The sequence below is a fragment of the Austrofundulus limnaeus genome, unplaced genomic scaffold (assembly GCF_001266775.1).
Source record: "Austrofundulus limnaeus strain Quisiro unplaced genomic scaffold, Austrofundulus_limnaeus-1.0 Scaffold484, whole genome shotgun sequence".
Lineage (NCBI taxonomy): Eukaryota > Metazoa > Chordata > Actinopteri > Cyprinodontiformes > Rivulidae > Austrofundulus > Austrofundulus limnaeus.
The window spans coordinates 350,046-361,725 of NW_013952886.1; the positions used below are offsets into that span (position 1 = coordinate 350,046).

The following is an 11,680-nucleotide window of genomic DNA, read 5'->3' on the forward strand; positions in this document are numbered from 1 at the left end:
CACACACACACACACACACACACACACACACACACACACACACACACACACACGGTGCATTGCTGTAAAAGCCAGGAAGGGGAGTGAGGCGTGAGTATAAAGTTCACTCCCGGCTCTAAGTTGGATCAGATCCGCTCTCTGCAGAACTTCTGAAGGTAAGAACTCACAAGTTCAACTCTTCTGGTTCAGGTTTGTGCTGCAGCATTTTAACGAGTTCCTTTAAGGTTCTGGAWTCAAGTTTAAAAACACAGGAAGAGTACAAACTTTTAATTTGAAGGAGCCTCAGTTAGGTTTATTTAATGACCACATGCTAATTGTTATAATAATCTCAGTGAGCTTTGGTTTGTTTGAAGTATGTAACATTTAAAACAAAAACTAAAGTTTCTCTGAAGGATCTTCAGTATTTATTCAAAGCAACTTGAAAAATACGTCAAAACCCGTATTTTTGTTCTCATCTTCATCAAGTGAGTTTCAGAGGCTGTAAGTTTGAAGTGTCAAAGCTTTGATTCTGAAGAGTTCATGAAAAATATCTAAGAGCTTTTCTCAAAAAAAGAGTTGTCACATGTAGAGGGGTTTTCACTCCTGCATCGAAGGGAAATGTCAAGTTCTAAAAACTACACTGGCGATAAAAACTGGTACAAATCTGCCTGCTTTTATTTTGAAAGTGTATTTCAACAGATTAAACTAAACAGGGTGGCTGCCAGGGAGGGTACAAAAAATAATAATTTGTGTTGCATTTGGGCAGAGATGGGCAATCAAAAATACAGTTTTGTGAGCTGTAAACACAAAAATAAGGAATGATTCTCAAAAACTGGCCCTTCAAAGCGTTTTCCTGCTGGTTTAAGAGCGTCCTGCAGGTCAAAGGTTCAGGAAGAAACTCAGCCCCTCCTCAAGGTTTCACAGTGAGAGTTGGACTTTAATCAGCCTGCTGATACGCTCAGCATTCCTGCAGGTTTGTTTAGATCAGCACTGAGTCCTTATCTCCTGACACACCCTCTGCTCAATAAATCAACACCATGAATTCTTCTGTATTCAGATGGTAGGGAGGAAACCACTGTCAAAATAAAAGCTGCATTTGTTTTCCCTGGAAAATCAAACTGATCTGACTCTGTGTCACAAAACCCATCAAACTTGATCTTCAGTTGTTTTAAAGATATGATGTGTTTCATTAAGTACGTGTGATTAAAATTAAACTCCAGCCAGCTGTCAGCATGTGAACAACTCTACAAAAACAACAGTGATGTTTTCAGGGATGGTCATTAGGAGGGAAGACTCGAGGGAGTGGAGAAAAAAAGGATAATTTTTGGATTTCGGTTTAGATTCCAAAGACAAAACAACTTAAAGTAGACCGGACTCCGGTCCGGTCTACTTTATCGTAGCCCAGGTCATTTTCTCTAAAATTAACCTTAGTGGTTTTATGCCTCATATTAACCTGCTGACAGTCTGAAGCCATTCTATGGGACTGATAATGGCTAATAACGTCCATTTAATGGATGATAACATCTGAAGCTGGTGCACCGTCACTTTATTTAGTTTTGAATGCAATGGATCATAATTTATAACATTTTTCTTGCAATAAAACAATAAAAAACACAAAACAAGTTTCTGAGTTTTCCAACTTACCACCTTAAATCAGTTCTTTCTGCCAGCTTGGTTCCTGTTTCCAGCCTGTCTGCAGTTAGTTCGGTCTGTTCACTCTGAGCCTTTTTAAATACCTCATTTTGATCATTTGGCTTCTTCATGAAGCTCAACATAGTGGTCAGTTTGGGCTTTATTTGTTCAAAGTCTTAACTGGTCACATAACATTCTGCCAACCATGACAAAAAGTAAATAAATAATGCATTAATCAGATTGTTGTTGTGAGAACATGTGATCTGAACAAACAGCTGAAAAATGTAAACAGAAATCAAGCTGTCGGGTGTTTTTCAGGTGAGTCCATCATGGCGCTGGTGGCTGAGTTTTTGGGTCAGTTGACGCTGTCGTACGGTGGGGTAAGTTCGATATTTTATTAGAATAACTCCATCATTTGATCAATATGTGATGCATTTCTATGTAAATATAGTTTTGTTACTTGTTTCATGTTGTTGTACAGGGCCCTGATGTGACAGTTTTAAATACTGAAATTAACTGATTTGAACAAATCCATATCTTCTTCTTGACAGTTATTTTAGATTAACTCTTTAACTTATTCTCACATCATTTTGGTTTCGACTGGTAACCAAATAAAACATTTAACATGACAAAACCATATTAATGAAAATAATAACCAGTACTCAAAGATTAGTTCCTGCTCAAACAAACTAAACATGGTGAACATTCTGCTTCTGGTCCTGTTTTAGTTTGCTGATCCCAGCTAAGTTACAAACGGCACATCTTCATATCTTCAGAACACAAAGCTCTGAAAGAATCAACAAAGTTTTATTGCTGCCATAAAGACGTGTGGTTTTCTGGCCACAGTTCATCTGAACAATCAAAGAAATATTCAACTGAGCTGCAGACTTTGAGCTTTTACTCAACTCAAATGCTCTAAACTGCAGCAGTTTGTAAGACGCGTCCCAAAAGATGGATTTAAATGAGTCATGGTTGGATGACTGCTCTGTGAGTCTAAATGTTTTTATCTGGGTCTGAACCAAAATGTAGAATCAGACAGTTTGATTATTGTATGTCATTTTCAAACTTTTGTTCTGAACTCAAGGAATACAAACACAAGAAACCTGACCAAAGACATCCAAATAAACAAACTTTCTGACCCTGACCTAAAATGATCCAAACCACTGAAAAAAAGGATGGTGTTTTAACATTTATTTAATTATTCTTTTAAATTTTACAAAAATATCAATTTCTAAACTACTAGAATTTACTAAATAAACAATACACATTTTATTATATATCAATATTACTGTACAAAAAAAGTAAATGCTAATATTATTTTACCTGTGCTTTTTCTGGACAGCACATAAAGCGTTCAGCAGAAGTAACCATAAGTGAGAGTGGTAGGCCTAGTCATTAATGACCTGTGACTTTCACTTTGTCTGTGTTGTTCATGAAGAAGAATCCAATAAAGGTTCTTCAAAACTGCCACCTGGTGGTGAAGTCTTGAACTACAACAAGAGCTACACCTCTCTCTGTAGCTGTGAGGTGTCATGCTACAATAAAAAAAAATTGTGCTTGACACATGTGCACTGTAATAAAGAACTTGTAAGATTTACTAGAAAAATACTCGTAACAATTTGCACTAATGTTTGTTAAGTAAATTTAAATGCTACAAATTCATATAATATTTACTCATCATTATCTAGTAAAAGTTATTAAGAATGTATATTTAGTTAAAGATTCGTGAATAAATCAAGTAAATTTTACTTAATTTGATCAAGTATATGTTACAAGATTTAATTGAGCAAATTAAGTAAAATTTACCTGATTTATTCACAAATTTTTAACTATATTCTTAATAACTTTTACTAGATAACGATGAGAGTAAATATTACATGAACTTGTAGCATTTAAATTTACTTAACAAACGTTAGTGTAAATCGTTTACAGGATTTTCTCTAGTAAATCTTACAAGTTATTTTTACAGTGTACTAAATACATCCAGACATTTACAACACGGGTGTCCCAAATCTTATCTCAGTATTAAACACATAGTTCCTAGTCCCACAAGTAAACCCTGGGTGTCCACACTTCTCACTTTTACAAAACAAAACATTACTCGTTACCAGTTTTATTGATGAAGATAATGAGTTGTACCAAACAAAACAGTTTACTTAAAATACCTACATGTACCAAGGGCAAAAGAAACAAAAGAACATTTCCTAACCTAACTCCTGATAAAGAAACAGGAGAGAACTGGTGATCAAACAAAAAGTGTTTCTTTCCTTCTTTCTGCCATTAGTGTGATTTACAAAAGATGGCTTGGGTGAAGATTCAGAGACAGACCAAAGACCCCGAGATGAAGAGAACTTCTAACCCTGACCAAAGACAATCAGATACACAGAACTACTATACTGGTCAAAGGTTCATCAGAACTTCAAACACTGACCCAAAACAATCAGGCATAACAAAACACCTCTGACAAAGACATCCATCCATACTGAATGTCTAATGCAAACCAAAAACATCCAGACATAACTACTTACCTTTGACTTGTTCTGGTGAAAGTTCTCAGTCATCCAGGTCATGATCAATTTAAAAAAGTCAAAAAACAAAACAACCGGACTTCTATTCAGAAGCTGGAAATGTTTCTCTCCACATCCGGTAAGTCCATGCTACTCCAGACGTTGAACTGACTGAACTGGGTTTTGACCAAAGACATCTGGCTGTACAAAACTTAATGTCGACCAAAGTCATTCACTTAAACAGAACCATTCTGAATAAAATATTCAGACTTACAGAGCTCTGAATCCTAATTAAAAACATCCAATTATACAGAATGTCCAACCTTGATTAAAGACATTCAGTAGGACAAATCATTTGACTCTGGAGTACAGGACATCTAAGCCTGACCCAAAACAACCCAACCAAACTCTTCCAGACCTACAAAGGTACTAACCCTAACAAAAGATTTACACAATGACTAACCTCGCCCAAAAACATCCAGAACTACAGAGGTTCTAACAATGACCAAGGGTTTAGACTTCTAGAACTACTAATTTTGACAAAAGACATCCACATGTTCAGAACTTTGAACCCTGAAACAAAGACATTCAGACATCTAGAGTGACTAACTTTACCAAAATACACTGAGATGCAGGGAGCTTCTAACTTTGACCAAAGACACCCAGAACCTCTCACCTTGACCGATCCTGATCTCTGCTGGTGAAACTAGTTGCTGTTGGAGTGTGAATGTACTTGTAACATAGAACACAAGTTTTTTGACCAGTCATCAGATATCTTGTGATAAAAGTTTCTACCCTTCAGAAACTTTGACCCTTGATAGTAAGAGCTGGCCTTGAAACTGTAATGTGTGCCCTCTGCAGGAAGAGGAGCCCAAATTTCCCACAGTGTTTCCGGTTCGAGACTTTGACCCAACCAGAGACGCTGCCAGAATTGATACAGCCATCAAAACTAAAGGTGAGATTGATGCGAACTACACCCCTACCCTGACATCTATGGAGTTCCGTTTGTGCCAAAAATTATGGAGTTCCATTTGTGCCAAAAATATTTTTGGCACAAATGGAACTCCATAGGACATCAGGTTTGGTATGAAACCTGCATCATCATCACTTACAGGAGAAACTGTAATACGTCAACACCTGAGGAGCTGACCTTTGAGATTTGTTCTCATTCTTTTACTTGACACCAGTTTAAACTCATCTTCCATCTGGCAAAGCAGACATGTTTTTGTCATTAACGTCTCTGCTGTGTTTCCATGTTGTAAGAAAATTTATTTTCTCTTTTATTTGTGTCCATTTGAAGCTAAAACTTTAGTGTTTTCTTCTTCAGATCCCTGCATCTGTTTCAGATCAGTTTAACAGAACAGATGTGATTCTTGATTGTGTTTTAGGAGTAGATGAACAGACCGTCATCGACATCCTGACCAGACGCAGCTATGACCAGCGGAGAGAGATCGCCTTCGAGTTTGAACGGATTGCTAAAAAGGTGAGTTTTCTTTCTGATGAACTGAACAGTTTCATACTGAGCCCGCGAGGGGACATGGGGGATTTTTTTTTCTTTTTGCGTTCCCTCGCAAAAGTCTTTAAACACCGTTGTGCTGCCGGTTTATTAACAAACTCACATGTTTACGATTGGCGAGTTAGCCTACTGCTTTAATTCAGCTTCAGAATGAATATATCACACAGCCACACATGGAAGTATGTCATATGTTGATATTTTAACACAGTGCAGCCACGCAACATCAATGTCAATTTAACGAACTGTGGCGAGACATCATGTTTTGGTAACCGGATATTTCAAAATAAAAGTCTGATTTAATTCAGTTTCATATACAAATCAAACTTTTGTGTGGGAACGCAAAACAATATAGCGAGGTAACGCAAAAGTATTGCGAGGTAACGCAAAAGTATTGCGAGGAAATGCAAAAGTATTGCGAGGAAATGCAAAAGTATTGCGAGGTAACGCAAAAGTATTGCGAGGTAACGCAAAAGTATTGCGAAGAAATGCAAAAGTATTGCAAGGTAACGCAAAAATATTGCGAGGTAACGCAAAAGTATTGCGAGGTTATGCAAAAGTATTGCGAGGTAACGCAAAAGTATTGTGAGGTAACGTAAAAGTATTGCGAGGGAAAGCAAAAGAAAAAAAATCCCCCCATGTCCCCCCGTGGGCTCCGTAGTTTCACAAACCTCCCTGCAGAGATTATTTATTCAAATTAATCCATTAATATCTAAGAAAATAAACACTTTAAGCCAGCTTTTAATGACTCTAGTTTTCTGTGTATTTTTGCCAAGTCAGAGGGATTTATAATCAGGATTTCGTCCATCGTGCACCTACTAAGGGGCTGATTTATCAAAGGTTTGCATGTATAAAAAGCCAAAACACAACCTTTGACTTGTTGACTTGAATCTGAAAATACTTTCCCTGCAGCTGAATCATTAAACTGAGTTTGAACAATTTTATATATGAAGTTAATAAAAAACATCTTTGTAATATTTTTCAGGATCTGATGACTGCTCTGAAGGGCGCCCTCTCTGGGTCTCTGGAGGCTCTGATGTTGGGTCTGATGAAGAGCACCGCCCAGTACGACGCCTCTGAGCTAAAGGCCTCCATGAAGGTCAGACTCACAGATCGGCAGAAACGTTTGTGTTGATCGAGCCACAGTGAGCGCACACTGCGGGTCTGTGGAGGAAAACTAAAAACTCTGCAGGTCTGCAGCAAATCTAAACTAGCTTAGCTGCACAAGCAGTTACATCTGCCTCTGGTAGTTATAACAGTAACACATTTATAACATATTTTTATATAACAAACATTTGAGTCTAACTGGTATAATAAACTGCACAAAAATTTATCAGTGTACGTTCTGCATGCATGAGTGTTCAGGGCAAAAAGGCAAGGAAACCATTACTGACTAGCGAGCAGTTAGCTTCCATTAGCTTAGCATGCTAACCAGCACAAATCTTGTTCATAAAGTCATTATTTCGACAAAAACTTGGGGAACCTTCAAAGAAACAGTGTTTATACACCCATGATAGGCTTTACGGGTTTGTTAATTTAGTATAAATGTGACTTTAAGCTGATGTCAAGCATTGAGCAGCTTCACATGAACCTCCATCAACTTCCATCATAGCTTTAGCTGGGAGTCATGAGCGCGCCTGATGGACCCCTCGCACGTGCAGCTGCACCAAGCTACCAGTAGGTGGCTCTAAAGATCTAACAATCACTTTAACGTTTCATCTCTTTTAAAGGGGCGGAACTTTTTTGCAGTGGTTGGCCAAGGTGCTTTTTCTGGGGGGAACAAAGTAAAACACAAAGATGGCAACCACAGCTAATTTTAAATGGCTTTAATTCAGCTGTTTAAAAAAAATATTGAGCTGAAGTTTTGTGTGATCAAAGCAAAGAATGTTAAAAAACAAACATGCTGCATGCTAGTCACAACTTATTTTTCAGCCATTTTCAGACATACAAAGCTGAAGATTAGTGTGGTAGTAGCCAAAAACAATCTTTACCCAATTCTAGATGCTATTAAAAAATTCAAGATGGTCTCCATATCTAACTTTAAAAGCCTTTAATTCAGCCACTTTAAGACTCATTGAGATGAAATTCGGTGTGTAGTAGCCAAGACTGATCACACGTCCATTGCTGATGCTAATCCCAAATTAAGCTAACCACAAATGCTAATGCTAATTTTACAAAAAAAGCTAAAATTTTACGCAGTTGAAAATTTATACAGTACAGTAACATTATAGAACAGCAAAATCTAAATGTAAATACTTTGGATTTTGATTACAACATTCTGATAGATGTTTTATTGAAAGTGGTTCTTTTGTTTCTAAGCTAAGTTACTGTAATTAAAATAAATTACTTTCTTTCTAGTTTAGCTTTTTATCAGGTTAATATATAAAACCTGACTCTGCTGTTTCTTTCAGGGTCTAGGAACGGACGAGGAGACGCTCATCGAGCTCGTCTGCTCCAGAAACAACGAAGAACTGGCAGAGATCAAGAAGTTGTACAGAGAACGTGAGTGTTGAAGGTGTCGGAAAGTTTTCAGAAAACCTCTGAAAACATCAGTGAGAAGAGCTGGATGTCAACTCAGATTTTAAATAACAAATACTGACAGAGTTCATTTTCACTAAGTTTATGTTGCTCTGGGTTTTTAGTAGCAGCTAAAGAGACAAAACAAACTGCAGCACAAGTCGGGCAGAAAATACCAAACACCTTAAAAAGTACACACAAATTAAATGAAGTACTGCTTTTGAACCCTTTAGAGTAAATTCACAAGCTTGGTCTCTTTAAAGCTAACAATCTGAATTTTTAACTACAGCAGTCATTTTCTTTGTAACTGTAATTAGTATTTAGTTTGTTGAAGTAAAAATACACAAAAATCAAGATATTTTCTCCCTAATTTTTTTTAATTTAAAAAGCATTACAGAACAGGATGGGAATGAGATATTATCAAACAAAATTTACTGGGCTAAAATATTAATTCCCAACTATTACCAGTTCAAATTTGGTAACAGTAGCATAAAATATGAATATTTGAGACATAGTACAATCCAGCATGTCTCATTTGCATATTACATGTATGTCCAAACTGTACAGTTTGTCTAAAACACTGTAATTTCTAAATGATTCAACACAGGGACTTCACTCTGGGCTCAAATTAAAGACAAAACACATTCTACCACCCATATTTACTCACAGCATGATTAAATTAAAAAATATTAATATTCTGAAATATTAATACTATCTGGAGTACGTTCTGCCAGTTTCCACAACCAAAACAGCCACAACACAAACATATCCTTATTTATTTCAAAGCATTAACATTCCACACAGCTAATAAAACCACCAGCAGCGAAAAAATATTTGTTTTTCACTCACCTTTGATACATATTTGTCCTCAAATATGAAAAAATTAGCGACTCAAAATGGCCGACCGGAAGTGTTTTTATCCAAACATTTTTACTTCTCCTGACCACAAAAATCACTCTTCCATCTCTTAAAGCCCTCGAAACACTTAATAACAAATATATTTTCATCTTATCAGCAGGTTTAGTCAGCTAACTGGCCAAAAAACTATGGAAAAAAAAAGTTTTCCTGTGAGCGTTGCTTCGTTTGGTAGCATAGCACGACTACCTAAAAATGGCAACCAACTCCGTATTTTGCTGTTCCGTCACTAAACAAAGTTCCCTCCCCCTCAATATATACACCAAATAAAAGGTAAGGTGATTGGCTACACAGCTGTGGCATCAGAACGAAGCTCAGAGCTGATTGGCCGATTCTACAGTTAATCAAGCCCAGGATGACAGAAACCGGAAGTTGGTCACTTCTCATATATTATTGGCTCTGGACAGCCAATACTTGAACCCAGTTGGTCAAATGAGGTGTCAATCAAAAGAGGAGGGCCTAGACGGCCATTTTGATGCAATGAACATAGACATGGGGTGTGTCCAAAACGGCAGGCCGGGTCCTCCGAAGGCCGAATTCGTCGGCCGCATACGTCACAGCGCCGCGACGAAGGACGTCCAAAACCGAAGACTCCTCCGATGCGGCCGACAAATACGTCCTTCCTTTGGCCCGAATCGAGGGACTGGTCTGATGGATCCTTCCCGGCCCAGCATATCCCATAATGCATTGCGGCCCAACCGGAGATTTTTTTATGCTAGTAATGGCGGACGAAGTGAGAGAAAAAAATATGGTGATTTAAAAATTAAAAAAATTTAATGGTTGTAATTCTAATACTTTTATCATTTGTATGGACGTGTTTTTAAATATTATTTTTGTCATAAAAAACGCGAAATAAACATGAACCTACAGCGGGTCAATTAGTTCTTCAAATGATACCTTTAAGTTAATTTTATAGTTTTGTGATRTTAATAATGCTAATGTATTGATATTTTTCTARTTTTGATTTAAGTTTGCTTGTTTAGCSTCGTCACAGTTGCTAGGTGACATGACGTACGCCGGGGTAAGGAGGGGAGGCTAGACCGTCCAAATTCACAGCCTCTTTTTTTCCAGTCTTCCCGGTCTACCAAGGACCCGGCCCACCTAGACCGGGTAGTCTGGGTCCTCCRGAGGACCCGGCCTGTCGTTTTGGACACAGCCAATGGCTCTGGACAGCCGATACTTAAATCCAGTTGGTCAAATGAGGTGTCAATCAAAAGAGGAGGGCCTAGACGGCCATTTTGATGCAATGAACATAGGCATAGACATAGATAGATCAGAAACATAGAAAGACATTTCAAAATAAAACGAACCAAAAACGGCATGCGGGCATTCTGCTGAAAGTATGTTAGCTTTCTTGCACACATTTAAACCTGTTCAGCTTTAGACCTGTTATTCTTAGATAGATTTTATAAACTAACAGATACTTTATTGATTTGAGAAGGAAATTTAAATCAAAAGGTGGCACTATTGGGTCAAAACATTTTTATCCCTACCTCCTAAACTGTTTCAAACATGCAAAAACTTTAATCCTTGAAAGTTTATAAATCACTATATTTAGGCCACACATATATATATATTTTAACCTTTTTTGCTACATTGCAAATTACATAAAAACGATCAAGCCCAATGTGCATAAAAACTGCATCTATAGAGCAGAGTGAACAAAGTCACACAACTGGATGAACATCCAGACGTTTTGAGCTCCACCTCATAAAGAAATGAAATATTTTGTCTCACATTTGTCAGGTCCTCGGGGAGCTGCTAGTGATGTCATTCATTTCTGCAATCCTTTTTAAAATTTTATTTCTCTAATATTTTTAGACTTTTTAGACATATCTTTGATTTTCTTTTGAAACGTCTTTCATTTATGTTTAATTAATATATTTGCCTTGTTTTGTTTGTGCAGTGTTCAAAAAGGAGCTGGAAAAAGACATAGCAGGAGACACCTCTGGAGACTTTGCCAAACTCCTGCTTGCTCTGGTCCAGGTACCTTCAGAACCAGCACCGACCCGAGATCATTGCTTCTGTCTGAGCGTTCTGCTGGTCTTCAGCATGAAGGAACTGGAGAACACTGACTTTATAACCTTTGTTTTCACCTCCAGACAAGAAGGGACGAACCGTCCAACGTCGTGGACTATGAGAAGATCGATGATGATGCCAGAGTGAGTCAGAACAGATTTATTCAAATAAACATTCTTATTTAGCTCCTTGAACCCTGGAATAATTACCTGAATTTTAAATTTGCCCTCCTGAACAGACAGACACAAACACTAACTGAGTAATTAGGAGGTAAAAATATAAATATATAAAATAACTTTTAAGAAAAATGAGATCTGGTCCCCCTGAATAAGGTTATATTCATACATCCAAATCATCAAATAATTTGTTTTATTTGTTGTCTGAAGCTGACCAGGGGATTAAGATTAACTGTGATTCTAATCTGATCCATCTTCAGTCTCTGTATGAAGCTGGAGTAAAGAGGAAAGGAACTGATGTGACGACCTGGATCTGCATCATGTCTCAGAGGAGCATCCCTCACCTGCAGAAAGGTCAGACACAACTGAACACTTCTGAAAATACTGTACTGTACTGTACTGTACTGTACTGTACTGTACTG

The 11,680-nt window shown here is 37.4% G+C and overlaps 2 protein-coding genes across 2 annotated transcripts in view; one reads left to right on the forward strand and one right to left on the reverse strand.

The window, feature by feature from the left end:
• The window catches only part of LOC106530006 (cyclic nucleotide-gated cation channel beta-1), a gene marked incomplete in the record, with an annotated part of 34,510 nt that extends 29,537 nt beyond the window's left edge, over positions 1-4,973 (reverse strand). The window contains 1 exon segment of the mRNA XM_014025556.1: positions 4,140-4,973.
• Positions 64-11,680, forward strand: part of LOC106530007 (annexin A2-B) — a gene marked incomplete at its 3' end in the record, with an annotated part of 13,634 nt that continues 2,017 nt past the window's right edge. Inside the window, 9 exon segments of the mRNA XM_014025557.1 lie at positions 64-155; positions 1,930-1,991; positions 4,980-5,073; positions 5,507-5,601; positions 6,617-6,730; positions 8,043-8,133; positions 10,970-11,049; positions 11,166-11,225; positions 11,519-11,612. Coding sequence (XP_013881011.1) covers positions 1,941-1,991; positions 4,980-5,073; positions 5,507-5,601; positions 6,617-6,730; positions 8,043-8,133; positions 10,970-11,049; positions 11,166-11,225; positions 11,519-11,612 — 679 coding nt within the window.